Source organism: Heterocephalus glaber, unplaced genomic scaffold, assembly GCF_053883595.1.
Source record: "Heterocephalus glaber isolate CG9 unplaced genomic scaffold, H.glaber_assembly_v1.0 deba00001457, whole genome shotgun sequence".
Classification (NCBI taxonomy): domain Eukaryota; kingdom Metazoa; phylum Chordata; class Mammalia; order Rodentia; family Bathyergidae; genus Heterocephalus; species Heterocephalus glaber.
This window is the reverse complement of record NW_028258305.1, coordinates 49,154,247-49,175,809: the sequence shown is the minus strand read 5'-3', so window position 1 is coordinate 49,175,809 and position 21,563 is coordinate 49,154,247. Positions and strand designations below refer to the sequence as shown.

At 38.7% G+C, this 21,563-nt stretch overlaps 1 protein-coding gene across 5 annotated transcripts in view; it reads right to left on the bottom strand.

Moving 5' to 3' along the window:
- The window catches only part of Smc6 (structural maintenance of chromosomes 6), a 77,286-nt gene that overhangs the window by 11,578 nt on the left and 44,145 nt on the right, over positions 1 to 21,563 (bottom strand). For all 5 annotated transcript variants that reach the window (XM_087216677.1, XM_087216675.1, XM_087216678.1 and 2 more), the window contains 8 exons: positions 21,240 to 21,400; positions 18,011 to 18,146; positions 17,131 to 17,211; positions 15,871 to 16,041; positions 12,639 to 12,776; positions 11,674 to 11,819; positions 4,341 to 4,466; positions 1,225 to 1,330 (listed from right to left, as the gene is read on the bottom strand). In XM_087216677.1, coding sequence (XP_087072803.1) covers positions 1,225 to 1,330; positions 4,341 to 4,466; positions 11,674 to 11,819; positions 12,639 to 12,776; positions 15,871 to 16,041; positions 17,131 to 17,211; positions 18,011 to 18,146; positions 21,240 to 21,400 — 1,065 coding nt within the window. The remainder of the gene's footprint in view (positions 1 to 1,224; positions 1,331 to 4,340; positions 4,467 to 11,673; positions 11,820 to 12,638; positions 12,777 to 15,870; positions 16,042 to 17,130; positions 17,212 to 18,010; positions 18,147 to 21,239; positions 21,401 to 21,563) is intronic.

Sequence of the window (21,563 nt, the reverse complement as noted above, 5' to 3'; positions counted from 1 at the left end):
GCCAGGAGGAACCTGTCACTAAGCCCGGCTTCACACACCTGAGCAGCTCACCTTGTTATTACTTTTCCCAAGCGGAGGGTGGGCAGCACATGTCCCTGCACCCCATCAATGTGCTCTGCCTTGTGCCAGAGTATGGCAGCCTGCAGCAGAGCCTGGAGATCTCAGCAACTGTGGTGGAAATCACCGGGTACTCCATGTCTGAGGGTATTCGACAGCATCATAGGTATCTCTCTCTCACTTGCTGCTCACCTGTGAGTTCAGCATCTGTGAATTGGCTCTGCAGGCTCCTGTGGTCTCTAAGGAAACCCTAGAGATGTTCTCAGATGATGTTGAGAAAAGGAAGCGTCAGTGCCAGAAGGCTTGGGAGGAACCTCGCCGAGAACGTAGGATTGAGATGGAGGAGAACAAGAAAGAGGGCAAGTATCTGGAGGTCCACATTCCCCTGGAGAATCTACAGCAGTTTCCTGCCTTCAACTCATAGACCTGCTCTTCTGATTCTGCTTTGGGTCCTACCAGCACTGAGGGTCATGGAGCACTCTCCCTTTCTCCTCTTAGCAGAAGTCCAGGTTCTCATGCACTTTCTGGTGACCCCTCTGTCACCCCTTGCCAGTCAGGGCAGCCCCTCATTCTGTGATGGAAGTCTGGAAGAAGACTCTCCCTTCCCTTCCTTTGCCCAGATGCTGTGGGTTGGAAAAGCAAAACTGCTCCAAAGAAAGATGAGAACAGCTTAGTTCCTCCTGGCCCTGTGGACAGTGATCCACAGGACAGAACCGCAAGGCTAAATGTGGCAGCCTTGTTATTAAAGAGGCTGGAGCTCATGACAACTGCAGAAGCAAAGAGTGGAAAGACAACTATGCATGCAGAACCTTCTAGGGCCCCTGCCATGTGAAGACTATAAGCCCTCCATCGTGTCTCCTGGAATTCAAACTACCACCCATGTGCGGTTTTAAAAAGAAGCCAGTGGAACAGAGGCACAAGGTAATCACTTGCCACTGAAAATAAAATTCCTAATTACTGTTTGCAGTGGGGGTGGAAGCTAAGATAGCAGTAAGAATTCAGCAGGATAAACTTAATTTTCCACACATTAGCAAAGACTATCATTAACTTAAAAATAAATCCTTGTTTCCCAAAGACACAGGGTAAAGCTATCAAGGTTTCATCAAACAGAAAGTGAATGACTGATTGTATAAATGATTACACGGTGCAAAGAGCTAACATACTTACTGATATAGCAAGAGTTTCATTCTTATGGTCAAAGTTCATTTTTCCACAATAGGCCCGTTGTGACAGTAAGTTGTCAAAGTACAATTTGCATCGTAAAGTCAAACACCTTGAAATAAATTGGGGACATTAAAAATAGAAACAGAAATGTACGTTCAGCATGACCTAAGCACAGCCAGTGTCAAAATGTGAACCCTGGTTGTCCACTTAACAGGTGAGTGTAAGTGACTACTTTACCCCACGTTTTATATTTGCACCCCACATTTAACCAGCCCTTTCACTTCTATGGTAAACATCTATAAAATAAAGAAGTCATCACACATGTACTCCATATACAAGTCAGTCTATATGAATGTATGAATCACTCAATTAATTTATATAAAGCATTATTACCCTAACACATAAGACATAAATCTTGTCCTTAAAAGGATTAAGTTCGAAAGCGATTCAGATGACAAGCTGTCCCCTCATTTGCCTGTTTCCCCTCAACTTCAACTATAGTGAAGAGGTTAACGACAATGTCTGCCTCATCATCTACGGATAATGCCTTTACTGTACACTGCCGGGCACAGGTGAGTGCCACCGTCCCTTCTCTACGTATTAGATACGTTTACTAGAAGGAAGAGCTTCTCCTCTTCTTTATATACTTGCCTGCCTTTCTCTTTATCAGGGTAGAGTCCGAGATTCTTATTTTACCCACTGGGCCCACTTTGATTATACATATGCGCGCGCGCACACACACACACATATTTTCACTCCTATAATCACCCCACATTTTGCCAGTGAACATCCCCTCAAGCTCATCCACCGTGTTTTTCCTCTCTCCCTTCTTCTTTCTCCTTTCCCCTCTTTCTTTTTCAGCACTTCCTTCCTTTCCCTCCTGTACCTTGTCTACCATGTCTAAACTCAGCCACTTCTCCAGGGAGCCCTGGCTCCTTCTGGTGGGGAATGGTATTGAGAAAATAAGGTGTGAGCGACAGGAAGCCGGCTACTTAAAGTCATTATTCCTTAATGTGTGTATGGCTCCTATCTTCAAAATAACTACAATTGTATTATTTTCTCTCCTATTTTTCTCCCTAAATTTCATTAACTCCCCACACTAGAAAATGCTGATGAGTTTTCTTTTGCTGCCATGATAACCATTCCACTCCTTACTCACTATTCTTTCTTTCAGTACTAGTATGTATCTTTTCCTACATAAACAGCCTTATCAAGCAGTAAGAAGTACACACTCGGGGGAGCGAAGGCACCCCTAAAATGGGACCTTATTATATTCTTCACCTGCTTCCAATTCGGAGGATGCTAACAGTCTATTGTCATGAAACGGCAAAGTTCTCCACAGTAAAGAGGGGAAATGATTTTAATGGCTTGGACACTTTATTCTCCTCCTAAGACTGGGTGAACAATATAAAGCATGTCAGTGGTGGTGCACTGTATCAATGTAGTAAATCATGCCTATTTCTAGATAATGATACAACAACTACTAAGTCTGAAAAAATGTATGTAGTAATAGGGATTAGTTTCTTTTTCCACTTAAAATTAAAAACCAGGCAAAACACATGAAACAAGTTTTCAGACTCTAGAAATCTGCACAGGCAGCTCCAGCAAGTCCATCTCCGCGACGTGAGTGAGCTGAGCCTTGTGAATGCCCCATGTCACGTCAGAAGAGTAGGGGAGTGCACACCTCAGTGGGCCTGCCGTGTCTGGGGAGCAGAGAATGGACACAGGGAGAACTCCAGAGGGTCGGCCAGGGTTCTGAGCTCACTTTGAGCCAAGCACTGGCCAGTGCATGTGTGAAAACACTACTAACCCTGGGGAAAGAGACACCCGAGAGAGGGCACAGGCACCCCACGAGCTCACAATGAGCCGAGACAGCTCAGGCCACCATGGCCAGGAGGAAAAGGCCACAATTCTCAGGTATTGGCAGAGTTCTCAGAGTGCAGCCTCAGAGCTAGGATAAAATTAACCATGATTACATCCTGCTTCAGTCCCACCTAACAGAGCTTATAAACAGCCTCTAAGGGACAGAAATGAATCCCACTCAGGTTCTAATAATATACCTATAAAATTAAAAACAATTCAGAATGCTCCCAACACAAAGAAATAATAAAGGTCTGGAGTTATGGACACACCAACTACCCTGACCTGTTACGCATTGTATGCATATACCGAAATGTCACACTGTATCTCACAAAAATGTACAACTACCATGTAGTCAATAAAAATTAAAAATATATTTTAAAAACTATAACATGCATTTCAAAACATATAATTTAGTTAAGGAGTATGGTCAAACATACTTCACTTCTTGCCTCTACCAAAATTTCACCATGTGCACTATAGTTAGGTATATTTTTATTCCTATGGTCTTAAGATTGTAGAATTGTGGGTACAAAGATATTTAAGATACTAAAAAGCACATGAGGAACAGAATGCCACTGTGGCAAACAAGCAGGTGGAAAGACTAAGCCTGCCTTGGATTTAAGCATATTGAGAGCTCTCCCTCCCTATCAATTGCTCTCAGGTTTACTTCTATTTCTTATGACACTAATTTGGGGTTGCTCCATCTCTGAAAGTCTGTGCATCTCAAAGTAGGTAATGAATTCCAGCCTTCCTGATCCTGTGCTCATTTATCCAGCCCATGTGCATAAAGAGCCTACCATACTGCAGGCATGCTGGAGATACAGCAGTAAATAAAAGTTTTTGTGTTCATGTAGCAATGCCATTCTAGGAGATGGTAGTAAGTTAACTGAAATAGTACCTGAACAGATCTCTCTGACTGCTGCATCCGTAAACAATGTGCAGTGGAAAGCTGCTTAAGAACCAGTGAGTTCTCATTGAAGATGCAGTTAAAGAATGAATGGCTCACTACAAGTTACCTTGTAAAAGATCTCTAACAGAATGGAAAGGGTAGATAAGCTTGCTATAAAGGTTCTTCAAATCAGAACTCTTTGATTAAACTACAGAACCCTAAATACTAAATGATGAAGCAAACATCTACAGTGGCTGTTATGACTGAAACGTGAAGGTCTTATGACTTAATTTCATTATCTATAAAGGATAATGTGACAACGAAAACAAAAATGCATAATATTTAGCAATATTTTTAATGTACTTACCTTCTAAATTGTTGATATGTTTTATATCTGTGGGTCATTATTTCTTCTAGTAATTTAATAAACCTTTTTAAAGTCCTTACTTTATTATCCAGGTCAAGATAAGTTTCTCTTGCTTCCTGGTACTGCCTATTTTATGAAAAAAATATTATGTAAATAAATGTTGCACAAACAAAACAAAAAACAAATACAGGGAGGGCAGTGACTGCTGAGGAGCCTAACAGTGGCTGACATCATAAATTTTCCGTCGAAACACACTCCTGGAGCGAGCGAGTGCTACCAATGAGACTGCCACAGTGGGGAGACAAAGTCCCAGCCCCGAAGGGGACAGCAGGTCTGTGAGCCAGTGCCCGGGCGGGGCCTGGGGAAGGGCCCGGAGGTCTCAGCCCTTAGGCAGTATTGGCAGAGAGCGGCCTACCACAGAAGGGCCACAGTGGAAGACGGCTCCTCGTGAAAGAAGGGAGAGAGAGCAGCAGAAGAGGAGAGGAGAGCTGGCATTTGAAGAAGGCTGAGTCAGAGAGGCTGAGAGGGCACAGCCAGAGACGCGCGCACCCTCACAGAAGGCCACAGACTGACAGCATGCAGATTCTGAGCACCAACAGCGGCCCGGCCAGGCTCTCAGCCACTGCTCCCATCTGCCTCAAATAAGCAGTCCAGGAAGATGCGAACAGTTAAAAACGGGTAATAAAGAGACACAAGCAACCGCATGAAGATATGTATGGGAACAAGTACAGCAAAACTATCCTGTACACGAAGAAGACAGATTAATACTGCCACAAAGTAGATAAAAATTATAATTCAACACTATCAATTTTTTTTCTTCTTTTTTAGTACCAGGAATCGAACTCAGGTCCTTGCATCTTTGAGGCAGGCAGTGGCACCACTGAGCTAAATCCCCAGCAACACTATCAATTTTTAAAAAGAAAACATAAGTGCTACGAGAAAGCAGAAGTATTTCAAAAGAAATATTTCAAAGCAGAAACAAAATACCTCAAAGAACAGATAAAACAACAGAAAGTGGTAACAGGAGGTGGAGGTGGAGCAAGAATCAGAGAACCTAACCTGGGAAATGTGGAAGGTTGGACCGCAAAAGAAAAAGAACTCACACATATGAGCACAAAATAGGAAGCTGTGCAGAGGCGAACAGAAACATGAAAAACATATTAAGGGAAGTAATGGAAATGAGAAAGGCAAACAAAGTGGAAAAAAAGAGATAAAACAGTTTGACAAAATGAGAGAGTAGATAAAAATACCTAAAATGTGTATCATGAAGGCCTCAAAAAAGAAAAACACAGGGCCAGGGATTTTGCTCAGTGGCACCATGCCTGCCTCCCATGTGCAAGGTCCTGAGTTCGATCCCTGGTACCAAAAAAGAAAGAAAGAAAACAAAATAGAAAATATTTAGAAAATACAAGACAACTTTTAAGAACTAAAAAACAAATCCACATATTGAAAAAGCACAATGTGTACCAAAGGTAAAAAGTGCAGAATCTGCCATTTTCGACAAGGGCCCTCGTGAGCAAGGTGCTGCAGAGAACAGGTCTGAACCAGAAATTCTGATTTAGGCTCAATCACCCTTTCAAATGTGAAACCTAGGAAAAGCAGTTATGAATCTGCAACACAGAAAACACATGAGCCACTCTTAAGAAGACAGGACAAACGCTTTCTCCAGGGGCTGTGTGGCCATTTGGGAAGGGGTAAGGCCCACCCTCACACACGGGCAGGACAGCACCAACACGCGGAAGCAGCCAAGCCACAGCATGGCAGGATCTGCCCGACCGCAGACACGGAGGAAGGCTCCTGAAATGAGACGCAGAGCCACAGGCAACGGCACAGTCAACCGGACTAAATGACTCCTACATACCAAAAAGGTTACGAAAATTTTCAAAAGGAATAATGAATTAAGATGAGCGTGTTTAATATATTCTATATGTGTGTCTAAAAACTTAAAATTTAAGGGAATAGATGAAAAATGTCAAAGATATGAACAGATGCTTCAAGACTTTGAAATATTTGAAAAAGCTTTCGGTCTTAGTCACAATGATAGAATAAACTATAAACAATATTAAACTACATAAATACACAGTTTCTCAGCCATCGGACTGGCCAACAATTATGCAACTCTACTGAGCATACACTCAGCAAGGCTGTCGAGAAGCACGCTGTGACACCAGCTGTGGGGAGCTCAGCAAAATGTACCAAAACACAACCCCACAGTCCAGGCTCCAGTTTGGTCGGGTCAGCTCTGGAAGCGCACCGTGAAGACAGACATCCAACAAGGGTCGCGCGCACGCAGAGTGAGCCCTCGCAGCACTGTCTGCCACGGCACCGCACCATCGGCTGTTCAGAGGATAAGCGCGACCTCAACGAACGGTCTGCAGTGCTTTTCCAGCCATGCTGTCAAGTGATGAAAGCAAGGCAGGTGGCTGTATTTTCTGAGAGAAAGCTGAAGAATCAAGACCTGTATTCCAACAAGGAAATTCTAAAAAAGTGACAAAAACAGAAACAAAAAGGATCTGGCGTCATCTAGAAGGGGCCAGAGGGGGAAACTGGTGGAAGAAGTAGGTAAGGTAGGACATACTTCTAAATATAATTTCGTTTATAGCTTTGACTTTTGGAAAAGTGTTTTTATATTCCCCTCAAAATGAAATTAAGTCAACAAGATGGGTAGAATCTAAAACGAAAACCAAATAAGAACCACTGAAAATATACCTTAAGACAACTATCATACCTAAAAAAGAAAAAGAAAAACCCAGTCCAAATAACTCTAAAATACATTGTTTTCTAAATACTAGGAAAAATAAACTTGCAACCACATATCAAATATTTTCTAGATGTTGTACAGATATATAGGATAGTGACCTGTAAGTATTCACGCTGCCGAGAGTCAAGAGTCCTCCCACAGAAGAAGGAAGACAGAAACACGGACTAGGCAGGACAAGAGCCTGGGGACCACACTGAGCTGAACACAGCCACGTGCACCCACGTTTCTCAACTGTGTCCACTACCGGGTACTACAAGGGATGCCACCCAGGAAGAACCAGGACCCAGATTTCGTTTTTAGACACCATTCTCCATTAAAAGGAACCCAGGGGGACAGGGATTTAGCTCAGCGGCACAGCACCTGCCTGGCAAGTGCAAGGTCCTGAGTTTGATCCCCGGTACCAAAAAAAATTTTAAAAAAAATAAATAAAAAGAACCAAGGCTTTTGAAGCAATGACTGACTCCAATGCTCCATCAGAGAAGGTAAATAAAGAATGAACTTGAGTTGAGAACAAGAGAAATAAGTCAGACATATAAGCTTAAATATTGCATGGTTTCTCTTATATGAGAAACTAAAAGTAAGTAAATAAAATAGATACATGTATGTATACTTACCGAATGGACAGGGAGACAAGAGATGGGAGGAGGGAGGGAAAAGGGTGGGAGAAAAACACAAAAGAATTGGGGAAAAAAGAACGGTGAAAACAGAGCCTTTGCACATGGGAAAGTGACTGAGAGTTTAAGGGAGTAGGGAAGGAGGGAAGGGCAGGGGTGGAAAAGAAAGAATTAAGATGCACTGTGTACACGCAGCAACTCCTCATGGTAAATGTAATCACGGTGTCAAAAAGAAGAACAAACTCCAAGTATCTTATCAAAATGACAGAAATACTAAAAAGAAAAAAGGAAAAGGAAGGGGAAGAATGTTAAAAAAGAGACAAGAATCAGCTTAAAGAGGTTCCACTCTGCTGAAGATAGCAAAACTCAAACATTAAAGTGAGTAAGAACTGCAAATGAGTACAGCTCAATGACAGAGGAAGAATCCATGAAGTCCACACTCCCTCACAGGCTAGCAAGTGAGTGAACAAATAAATGGGAGGAAGGAAAGCATGTCCTTACAAATGAAGCCAGTAAAACAGAAAAACCACCATCTCTGTAACCAGCATGGTAAAGAATTATCAGTAGGCAAGAATTACCAGTAGATAGTAAATCCAGTGCTCAAAATGTGAAAATGCAATACTGGCTGAGTCAAAGGTATCCTTTCACCAAAGAGTTATTAGTTGCTAGAGAAAAGACAGTGAAACATATGAGGGAGAAACCAAATAATACCTTTGCTGAGCAGTCAAGACTGACAAGGGCGCAGGATGAGGGATGCAACGTGCGTCTGAGACTGACCTCGGAGACACCTACAGCGCCACCTACGTAGCTTGCCAGCCAAGAACGCACAGCACGAGCCTAATATGTGCAAATGTCAGGTGAACCCCACAGAGCACTCTGTAAAACAACATGGCCACCATGTAATATACATGATCCTAGACTCTACTTCATACAGTAGGGAAAAAAAGACAATGGGAACTGACAACTATCTACCAACATTAAATTTCCTGTATTTTACATATGTGGTGATGGAAGAGGATTATGTTTGTTCCTAGAAACTATATGTCGATGTACTAAGCAGTAAAGGCCATAATACATGCAAGTTATTCTCAAATTGTGCAGAGAAAGTTTTAAACCTATTATGTAATATGTATTGATGTAGACACACTACAGCCTTTAATGCATGTTTATGTCAATTTAATCTAGGTAATTTTTCTATCAATACATTTATTAATATCAGATGGGAGAATTAACTAGGATTAAAATTTTGCTTGGAGTCTAACTGCTTTTTACATTGTTATTACCTTGCAGTACTGGGGACTGAACCCAGGACTCCTGCACTGAGTTATAAAGCCCCTTAGCCCTTTTCTGATTTTTCAGGTAGGGCCTTGCTAAGTCACTAGGTTGCCCAGGCTGGGCTTAAATTTGAGATCCTCCTGCCTCAGCCTCCCCAGGTGCTAAAATTACAGGTGCGTCACTATACCCACTGGAAATTATTATAATTATTCATATTTAATAACTGACAGGAAAAGAAACATATTATCTGTGTAATCACCAGAACATGGCAATATTATCTGTGTAATCACCAGAACATGGCAATGTTTTTGCATAGAAACACAAGTTGGTTTTGCTCAGGTTACTCAATATTAATTAGGAAAATAGGGAAAACATTATAAAGTCACAGTAATTAAAATTATGCTTTTTGAACAACTATATCTGAATCTATCATATCACAAAGTAAAAATTGTACTACCAGTACATGAATAGTACATTTATGAAAATACATTTGGAACTGAGTATAAAAAATTTAAATGCAGTGAATTAGGACAAAAGATTAGTGAATCCTCTCACAATTTAGGAGGGGAAGACACCTTTGTAACTGTTTTAAAAGCTATTAGTCACACAAACAAAAACACTGACTATATAAAATTTCTGCACAGTTAAAAAAAATCTACACTATTAAAAAACAGAGGGCCGGGGATTTAGCTTAGTGGCTCTGCCACCTGCCTTGCAAGCGCAAGGTCCTGAGTTCGGTCCCTAGTACCAAAAAAAAAAAAAGAATACATTGATCACACATTGTTTAGACTCTGGGGAAATAGACAATTTAATGCTGCTGATGAAAATAAAAAATAAGCACAATTTTTAGAAATGGCAAGTTTGGTCTACTTTGAACATCCCAAGTTTATATAAAATGACACATGTTCAGTTAAAAGGAGAAGGTTAAGTACTGTGAAGTTATAAAAACAATGAATAACAGCTACACATCACTATAGAAGTATGTCATCAAAGAGAACAATTTATGAAACATTTTATGCAGTGTGCTACATTGTACATCTGCAAAGACTGGATAACAACATCCCACACCAAAAACCTGTTTAATAAATAAGAGGAAAGAGAAGTCATGGGATGATGAAAACTGGAACAGAAACTTTCCACTGTCAGATTTTTTACATTGCACAGTTTCATTTACTCCCGCTATACTGAATACATAACAGAAACACCACATTGTATTCATTCCATAAATGTACGGTGACTAGCCAAAATGTTAATAAATTTTCAAATTTCAAATGTAAGTTACCTATTTTTTTCAAAGGCCTTTCTCTTACTATTTTGATGTTTCTTCCATTTAGTTTCCAATGTTTTTGAAAATACAACTGAGATCATTCTGGTTTTCTCAGTTTTGCCCATGTTTGCAGTAATGATTACATTCACAATTGGAAGTTGGTACTTGTACATAACTCATTCTAATTCTTGTTACTAGCCCTTCCTCCCCGCTGCCACTGTGAAGGTCTTCACAGTGTAAGAGCTGTAGCTTTCTACTGTCATCTGACCCTTCTCCAACAGTTGCACAGGACTTGAGACTTTCCAGTGTTACAAATAATGCTGCAATAAACAACTCTTACCAAAAAGCGTTTTCTTATTTTAATTGTCTCAGCAACAAAACTACTTGATCCATTAAATTTCAACTAATATTCTGACATGTAATGAAACTCTGAAGTTTATTTTGTTTGTTCCTTGGAGACAAAGTCTCACAATGTTGCTAAATTGCCCATGTTGGGCTGAGGCTTGTGACCCTCCTGCCCCAGCCTCCCAGAAAGCTGGGATCACAGACATGCATCGCCATTCCCAGCCTCAGAAAGCATTATAAGAATTCGTCTTGTACATGAGGAGATTAAATTTAATCTGGAAATTACATCACTGTCCAAGTCACTTACACAGGAACCAGACTGCAACTTCAGCTGAGATGCTCTTCCTGTAGACCCTGTGTTCTAATTATGACCCTTTTTGCTTTCTGAGTGTGGTCCTGGAGATGAAGCTGAGGCTTAGTGCACGCTGGAAAACACTGGGTCACACCCCCAGCCCAGGGCTTTCATGCTCACCCAGGAACGTAAAAACACCCATTTTTCCAACTCCCTTGGATCGGGAGGGGTTTTTATCCGATTCAATTTGGTATGCTTAAAAAATGGCTGCCAATTGCTTCCATTTGCATTCCCTAGTTACTTATAAAGTTATTTCCCTGCCTATAGGAATTTTATAGAGGCAAAGGAGCATTTCAATTAAAATGTCATTCCATAATTTAATAACTGAGAAGACAAAGTTAATGTTTTTAATAGCACGTATTTAATATTTATTTAAATATTTAATAGCATATTTAAAAACTAGTTCCACTGTAACTATCTGCCATAGCAACACTCCATCCAAATTGAAGGTTCACATATTACTGTTTCTCTCTCTTTTTTTCTGCAGCACTGGGGCTTGAATCCAGGCCTCTGCACTGAGCTTCATCTCCAGCCCTTTTCATTCTTATTTATCTTGTGACAGGCCGCTAAGCTGGCCAAGCTGGGACTGAGCTTTTGACCTCCTGCTTCCGCCTCAGGCTTGCTGGATCACAGGCCTGTGCCACCGCACCTGGTGTTTGTTGCTATCTTCATGACACTCATGGGTGATGCAACGATCTGAAAAGCTACTGACCGCTTACCTCATTATTTCTTCTCTATCTCCATGACTAGCATGTTCTGCCTGTATCTTCTGTCGTAATCGGTTAATTTCTTTATCTAGCATTGATGCAGATTTTTTTACTTCTATCCTTTCCGGGCAGATCTGTCTTGCTTGTGACATTTTCTCCTAGAAAACAGATATTTAGTTTCTTTTTTTTGTTTCATTTATAAACAAAAAAATGGGTCGCACTTTTACAACACAGTATCTTTTATATTCACAACCTTCTGCATTACAAGGGTAAAGAAACAGATTACAGAGTTTAAATCATTTTCCTTAAAAGAGATCAAAGCAAAGCTGGAAACCATGTCTTCTAGTTACAAGACTGCTTTCAAATTTATTCTCTCACTGTGTAGTTGCCAACCAACTACTCAGAGAAGGGGTGCCTGTGGCCATCTGCTTGTCAAGCTGGGCTCCGAGGAGCGTGACAGCCGAGACAGAGAACAGCACTGTCTCCATCACTCAGAGGACACTGGACAGTTGGGGTCTCTCCCCGTTAAGTCCTCATACTCTGAAGGTTCTGAGGCCTGGGTGCAGACTCACTCAAACACTTGCTATTCTACAGGAGACAAACTCAGACAATTGTCTGCATCTGCAAATGTGACATTAAGGAAAACACACTCTAGGACTAAGAGCCAGCCGTGGTGGTGGATATCAATAATCCCTGCATTCTGGAAGGCTGAGACAGGAAGACAGCAGGGTAAGAGTCCAGTCTAGGCAACTCTGCGAGACCCCGTCTCAAAAAAAGCATAGCTGGGGCCGGGGATTTAGCTCAATGATTTCGCCGCCTCCTGCGCAAGCGCCAGGACCTGAGTTCGATCCTTGGTACCAAAAAAAACAACAACAACAACAAAAAAGCATAGCTGAATGCCAAGGACCTGAGGGTTCAAGCCCAGTACTGATAAAAACGAAACAAAAACAGCTTGAAAAGATAAACCAGGGGATAACCTCTAGCTCCTTTTCTTTCATGTCCAGTTCTCGTTTCTTTTTATTTAAAGTATCCAAGTGTTCTTTTTGCTTATCTTCATAATGCCTCTTCCCTCGTTTCTGGTTATCCACTTCAGAATCAGCAAGGTTTAATTCGTCCTGTTTGAATAAAGCCAGAATCATCAATAAAAAGATTTTTTAAAAAAACTTCCAGCCCAGGTATAAAATTAACAACTGAATAGAGTACAATTACGTTGCTTAAAAAGTCAAGTGTTCAGAGTTCTTGTTCCTATGTATCTGAATAGAAAGTTTCCCCAATTAAGAAATCACATTATATTTGAATTCTTACACAGATTTTTCACAAAATAGTGTATATTTCAATTTTTTTTTGGCCAACAAGGTAATTTTGGGGGAATCTATGTTAGCTTTAAAAATTTAAAACAATGCAAGTGACGGATACAGTTGTCTTATCTGGATAGTACTGAGTCATACATAGTTTGTTTTCAGCTATATATACTACATACCTATGATGAAGTTTAATTTATAAATTAGACACAATAAGAAATTAACAAGAAGAAATAAAGTAGAATAATTTTCGAAACATATTGTGGTAAGTTACATGAATATAGTCTCTCTGGAAAGAGATGACACAAATGGTATTTTCAGACTGCAGTTAACCATGAGTAACGCAGGCACAGAAAGTGAGCTGTGCTAAGTGGGGACTAATGCACATATAATTCTGGAAACTGGGCAAACTGTAGTAAAGGAAATGGAATGCCAGTTGCCTACAGATAAGGGGCAGGGAATGGGAAGGGAGAGTTAAAAAAAAAAACAAGAAACTTAAAGGCATCATGGACTGTGTTTACTTTTCTGATTGTGGAAATGGTTTCACAGGTTTATTAATGTCAAAACTTACCAGATTACATCCATAGGTACGTGTATTTACTGTCTATCAGCTATCTCAAACTGCTTAAAGCTCCTGACTTAAGAACCAAATTGAATTTTTAGTCAAGTTGTTCATTTGTTTGCCAAGCCTGGCACTGATCATTTATATTATGATTAGCACATTTTCTTGTAAGAGTCACAGGTACAGACAAAGAAAGAAACAAACACAAACTAAAATAATATCATGAGACAGAATAGAGTATCAGAAAAGGAAAATTACTATACATATCAGAAACTGAGAGACTCTCCCAGAAAACCATCTATTTTTGCAGGCCTAATGTAGGTCTCATTCCCTGTCCAACAAATTTAATTTATAACAAAAGTGTTAAGTTTCCAAGTGTAAATCAAAATACTGTGTTCAAAGTGAAAAAAATATTCCCTATGCCAAGATTTCAATGACAACATATTTAAGAACACTCTACATTCTCAGCAGCTCTCCAACGCAAATTGAATACAAGTCCTGAGGGCAAACAGATTATTTTGTTACCTAAATCCTCCTGGTCCTTGTTACTGACAGCTCCTGTGATGTGACACGGAGAAGGAAATGCCTCTTGGCTGATGACATGCAAGTTTACCAAAAGACCCACTTCCTACCTTTCAGTGAACCGGGGCCAAAGCAAAATGCTAAGACCAAGAATTGTTACTGCCTTATGCCCACAGTTTCTGCTCTCGAGCTTATTTATGGACTCCCAAATCCAGCAGCTGCTTTGGCCTAGAGAACCCTAAAAGAACAGAACAAACGCTGGTAGCCTTTATCCTCAGTGGTAGCGTGTTTGCTTACCATGCACAAGGCTCTGGTTGGAACTCCGTACAAAAAAAACAAAGAACAATATATAGCTTACTCTTCGTCACTTCCTATTAATTTACATACTAATCTATTTTCTATAGCTTTAGCACATTTTATTATTTTTGCCTTTAAAACAATCCTGTTCAATTTTTTCCTTATACAAACGTTTGTAAATGTTATCTTCCCTTTATTCTAATTTCACCGTTAATTCCTGAGTCTTAAATTCTACTTTTTATATTCTTGAAATTTTTAACATTTATTTCATTCCTTATCTTCTTTTTGATTCTTGGAATTTTTGTTTTTAATTTTTGTTTTAAATTTTTATTTTCTAGAGTAGTATTTTCTCATTTATCGTTTCAATAATATTTTTCCCTCTTTTAAATTTAATACTTAAATTTTATATTTGTCTTAATCAGTTAATTTATCAACTTAATTTCTCATTTTTTTTATCCTTTTCACCCTAAAAAGAAAAACAATCAAGCCACCTTGGGTTAGGAGTCTCAGCCAGATGGAAAGCAACTACAGAAAAACCAGTGCCTCAGACAGGGAAGAGTTGCTTATGTGCAGTTCTTCCTCAACTGTGCTTTAATGTTCTCTCGACTCTCTGAATAATGCTTTCTAAAATTTTCATTGAGGACAAGTAAAGTTCATATACTGCAAATTCTTTTAAATTTGTAAGATAGCTAAACACATTATGATTCAAAGGAAGCAATTTCCCTGAAAATTAGAGTGATATCATCAACATACCTCTCTTCTCTTAAAATATACTATTTTGTGTCTTATAAATAAATAAATAAATAAAACTTGAGGTCCTGAAAATAACTGAGATATTCATAAAAATGAGTCACAATGACAATAAGGTACATGATAATTACTAAGCAAGATGGGAAATTTACACAATTTAATAAATAATTTTATTTTCCTAAATTTAATCCCAAAAAGTCTAATGAATTCAGCCTAGAATATGGGGGATATGATGATAAGCAGGAGATGGGTGGCACTTTTTATTTCAAGTTGGTTTTTATAGAAATTAATCAATCCATCAGTCATTATTGGAAAGGTGGCACAATAGAACAGGAAAGCACAGAACAGTTTACACTGCAAGACGTCCCGACTTTTGATTACTATGGGAAAAAACCCATAAACTAAAAGAGGCAATAAAAACCATACTCTTTTGGAGGAAACAGAAATCCACCCAGTTTATTCTCCTACAACCGAAAGCAAAGGTTTTTAGTACTAATTGATCTAATGATGAAAATTTGGTTCCTACCATTCGTCACATTCTATTTGATGTGGATATATTTACATCTAGCCAGTAATTCTTTTAGGATCATGTCCACAAGTAAAGGAGCAGGCTGGGGATGTAGCTCAGTGGTTCTGCTGCCTGCCTCGCAAGCGCAAGGTCCCGAGTTCGATCCCCAGTACCACAAAAAAACCAAAAACAAAACACAAGTAAAGGAGCATAGGCTGGATATAAAAACTAAAACATGAAATAGACAGCAAATTAACAAAGACATATACCTTAAGTGGATCTGCTAGTTCTGATAGTTGATTAATTTTCAATTTAACTGTATCATACTTGTTCTCTGCTTCTTTTTTCAGACTTTTAAAGTGCTCCAAACTTTCTTTTTGTTGTTCCATCTGTTTCTCAGTCATTTTCATTTTGATTTTATTGTCATGAGCTTCATCTTCCTGATAACATTTAAAGAGTTCACAGTTAGTAAATATACTTGTTATCAAAAAAATAATTATGAGAGGAGAAATTATAGGTTATCAACAAATTAGATCAAAGTAAAAAGGAGAAATAAAACTACCAGTAAAAAACCATGACAAAAAAACAAAACCAAAAACCTCGCAGGCACCTTGTGTTAGATCACCACGGTGTGCTGTGAAAGGGGGCTAGGGATGTAGCTCAGTGGTTCTGCTACCTGGCTCGCAAGCGCAAGGTCCTGGGCTCGATCCCCGGCAACAAAAAACAAAACAAACAAAACAAAACAAAAAAACCATGACAATTCATTAAAGTTATGCTTGATCAGCACAGAGAATTTTCCTGCTTTGTCCACTGTTTATTCCTCACTACTTAAATGTGCTGCCTGACGGGTGGACACTCAGTAAATATTCATTTTAACAAGACTCATATTTTTTTTTGGTACTGGGGATCGAACTCGGGTCCTTGTGTTTGCGCAGCAGGCATCAAAACCACTGAGCTAAATCCCCGGCCCAAGACTCATATTTTATATCACTGTTTACTGAACCCTGGTAAAAGCTAAGCCTGAATGTCATATACAAATACTCAAAGGAAATATAGAATAACAAATATATGGAGATTAAAATGAAAGCCATTAACTTAGAAAAAAAGAAAATAATGAAAAGAGGCCAATTACAACTGACCAAAGGGCACTCTTGACATCTCTGCACATTCACACTGATACTGTTCTTAACTGAGAGTGCTTGTGTGAAAACATTGTGTTTGATAAGTCACTGTTGAAAAGCACAATAAAGTTTCAATAGAGTTTTCTTTCAGGTATAAGATAAACTTAATTATGGATATAAGTTATATACATAAAACATTAAGAAATCAGGCTATGTACCACATAGCTCCTTCTACAATATTTATGGAGACAGCAATCTATGATTACTAAAGTTATAATCTATTACTAAGTCTATGTTTACTAAATTGTAAGTTTATGATTATTAAATTTATGACTGATAAAGTTACTAAGAGTAATTTTAACCAAAAGGATTTTAAAAAGCATTTTAATTGAAGAAAAGCATTTTTACCAAGGTTGCAATATCTACAGATTTGTGTTCTTCTATATTCTCAAGTTCCCGAATTTCAGAAATATTTTTTCTTATTTTCATCTGAAAGAAAAGTATTTAGAATTTAATAACATAAAAATAAATCAGAAATAAAAAACTTAGGATGAGCTATTTCATAAAGCTCCATGCTTATGACACAGATATAACTGATGAAAGGGGTACATCAGCATTGAATGGAGGTTAAAAATTCTGCCATCATCACCCTTGCTGCTAATCCAGTCCCAAGATGCAAGTCATCCATCTTAGCATTTAAAAGGATGACACTGTGAGTCTACAGAGAAAATAGTTTTTGAAATATCCCAAGTCTCAAGTCATTAGAATTCTCTAATCCAGTGGTTCTCAAAGTAAGAGCCAAGTAACACTTGGAGGCCCGAAGCCCTTTTCAGGAAATCCATACGGTCAATACAATCCATAAAAACACTGAGGTGTTAATTACCACTTTTATTAGCACTTTTCTCACCAGTGTACATGTAGTCGCTAATAGATGATATGTAATATCACAACAGACTGAATTTTATTAAACCAGATATTAGAGATTACAAAAATTAAAAAATGCCCACCTTCTCACTAAATATTTTTGGTTTTAAAAAATACTTTTAATATTATTTAAAAATTAAATATTCTTCAATTTAAGACTTGATCTTAGCCAAAGACCAAGGAGCAAAAATTTAATTTAAAAATATTAATAGAGATAACCCATACAAATGAAAGCTAGTTTGAGAATATAAAAAAAACGTTGAGGCCCACGTGTCTAAGAACTATTGCTTGAAGCGAATGACAATATTTTAAAATTAATTTCAGAGTAAGTTGAGACAAACAGAACGAATTTTTTCGTTTTTACCTTTAACTCTTTATAATGTAGCTGGCACCTTTTAAGAAGTTCTTCATTTTGTTTAACATCCTTTTCACGGGCAGATAAATGTTGCTGAAGATTTACTAACTGGGCTCTCTTATTTTCAACTTCATTCTCCAAGTTGCTTAATGGAGAAAAGGAGACAAAAAACACTTGAAATGTATTTCTCAACATTACAAATATTTGCAATACCTTATTTGTAAATTCCTAATCTGTTACACCAGTTTATTGTCCTACCAAGTTATTAATAACATGAAACAATTATAGAAATACCAAAATACACCCACAAAGAGAACTAATTGTTATTTTCCCAACAAGAATTTATAATGACTTCTATGTGCTGACATTGTGCATGGTTGCTGGATAGAAGTAGAATTAAGATACAATCTTGGGCCGGGATTTAGCTCAGCAGCACAGTGCCTGCCTGGCAAGCTTGAGGTCCTGAGTTTGATCCCCAATACCAAACAAACAACCAAAACACAAAAAAAGATACAACTTCTCAAAAGGAAGACAATCAGGGAATAAAACGGACAGGACATAATGCTGGATGTCCACAGAACTATGGGAACACAAAAATGAATCTGGGAGGAGCAATAACTGCATTTTCTAGGGTTTCCATCAGCTGGGCCTACTAGGAGAAATGACAAAAGAAATACACAAAGGCAGCTAGTGATAAAGGCAAAAGTAATTAGTAATTCAACATTTCTTGTAAGAGAAAATATGCCAAGAATGTATGGAATGAATAGGAACAGGAGACAGATGCCACAGCTATGAACAACAGGGTCTGGTGCCTCTAGAAACAATCTTCCTGCCTCACGGATCAAGGTCCTGGTTTTCCAAAACAGTGTGCTTAGAACCACCTCTGCAGTGAAGAACAACTTTTTCCTGCTCAAGAGGGCAGGCTATGATCCAAATACATCATATGTTAGCTGGTCATGGTGATGCACGCCTGTAACCTCAGCACTCAGCAGGCTGAGGCCAAAGGATCACTGTAAGTTCCAGGGCAGCCTGGACTACACAGTGAGTTCAAGGCCATTATATGTATGGAACCCCTTTGCCCCAGCCCCCTAATGTAAAACTAGGGGGAGGTGGGCCAAGGGGTTAATGAGGGGTAAAAATGATCCAAGTATATAACATCTGATGCATGTATGAATGTGCCAAAATTGGACCCATCAATCTGTATAAACAATACACACTCATAAAAAAAGTTGGGGGGAAAAAAAGATGCCTATTTTTCCACATTACAACATCTCTAGAAATCTGAAACCATTTTCCAATCCATAGTTCAAAGTTAGCAGCATTTTGTTCCTTTTTATTGGTACATAAGATATATACTGGTCTATAAAGCAACTGTGCTAGCTTGCTGGAATTTTCAAATTTAAAAAAAGCTCGATAAATGTGAGTTGGACAGATAATAAATGAATGCTAAAAATGGAGAAAAAGAATAGTTGCGCCACTTCTGACAAAAACTGGACCAGATGCAAAATTTAAATATGGCTCAACACTTACTAGGAATGATTTCTTTTATCATATATAAATCTATACCTTCATTAACAAACAGTACTGATGGGGCCAGGGATTTAGCTGGTACTGCACCTGCCTCGAAAGCGCGAGGTCCCCCGTACCAAAACAAACAGTACTGTTGCTAAAAACAAGATTTACCAAGTAAACAAATATGGAAACTTAACAGCCTAAACCAAAATAAAAACCAACAAAATGATCAAAGACAGCAGTTATTAAATAATTTTCTGAACATTCAGAATACATCCAGCAACCAAAATAACTTAACCACAAAATTGCTAAGTTTTACAACATCATTTTGCTAGGTAAGACAACTTGTCATTCATTTCCATGTAGCTTTTAAAAGGAGAAAGAACATTTGCCACTAATGGAAGATGAAGTCTGAGCTAAGTGTGTGAGCTGCTTGTGTGAGTGTTCCTGAACACACTCACAGGGGCTGCTTGCTCTCACCCTGCACTGTGTTTCATCTGTCCCCACAGTACCGACCACCACCTGACCTGCTGTTCACAGTCTACCACCTCCTCCTTCTTCTCCTCCTCCCTCCTCCTCCTCCTCCTCCTCCTCCTCCTCCCCCCTGAGCTCCAGGAGAAAAAGTTTTGCACTTAGTTTCCAGCTGTGCCATGTACCTAAATGAGTGCCTGGCACATTAGGTAAACATTAAATACTTACGGTTTGAGGGAATGAATGAAAGTGAATGAAAATGAAATAAAATTTCAAAAACATACTTTACAAAATAAAACGTTACAGTTCAAAAATCACGAACTGCAGCAGTGTTCTGAGAGCTTGATTCTACATTATGTATACTTTCATAACCGCAAATTGTACTGGGATTAGCAAAATCATGTGCCATGATAACCAAACTGCTCATCATTCAACTTTTTTCCTGTTGCTGAAACCTTTCCAGTAGTTATTTTATGCTGCACTCATAAATCACATGAAAATGACCAATATTACTTGAAAATAATAAACCTATCTTAACAAAATTCTCATTTCCCCTACACATTTAGACAAGTCATTTAGAATATGTTTACTTTTGCTCTATTTTCTTAGATATTTCTTTTACTGAAGTTCTATGTTTTGGTAACAATCTTTTAAGTTATTAATTCAGGTCCACTCAGAAATTCACAATTAGTTGAGAAATTATGTATTTTACAATATCAAATATTCTTTTTGCATACTCTTGAATATCATTAAATACATTACTAGTTTTTTGTTTAACTTCTCAACGAGTCTCTTTTACTAGCAGCTGTTGTCCTAGGCATATGTTCTAATCGTGTTGATGATGGTTCTGAAAGTACAACCCAAAGTACCTGCCAGACACAGGATAGGGAGCTTGAGCTGTAACCTAGCAGCACACTGGATCCTCACTGAGAACTTAACAGCTCAGCTCAGCACTGAGCACAGTGATGTAGCTCATTCACATTCTGAGTTGGCTTCTTCTCCTTGTACACAGGTACCAATATGTAGGCGAGCTGGTCAAGGAAATACATTTTCTATTCTCAAACCCGAATGCTGCTGGCAAAATGGAAAGTACCTGTTAACCTACAGTTCCACATTTAACTAAATGATCTTTTAGGACCAAACAATGAGATAAATTACTCACACTTCTTCACTGAAATAACTGAGTGATACAAAGGAGACAGGAGCCCAAAAGAAGCAATAGGAAAAATATAGTAAAGCTAGACTTGTTTCCAACCTTATTTCAGAATCCACATCTCTGCTTAGGAACTTAGGCCTTGTATTTTCTGATGAATAGTAACGTCCTGCAAAAACCTGATCACCATCAGCGGTAAAAGCTTCTCTACAATTTTTGGGTGGCTGTTGGGACTGCATTACTGCACGAGCTACAGCATTACTCTAGAAGAGGGACAAAAATACATTTCTGAAACAATGTGAAAGCATTTCCAATGGACACAATTTTGAAATATTAAGTCATTATTTAAAATAACTCAAGCATTCTTACTTAAATATTCAAATAAGAAAATTCTACTAACTTAAATGTAAGAATTAAGTCTCGAGA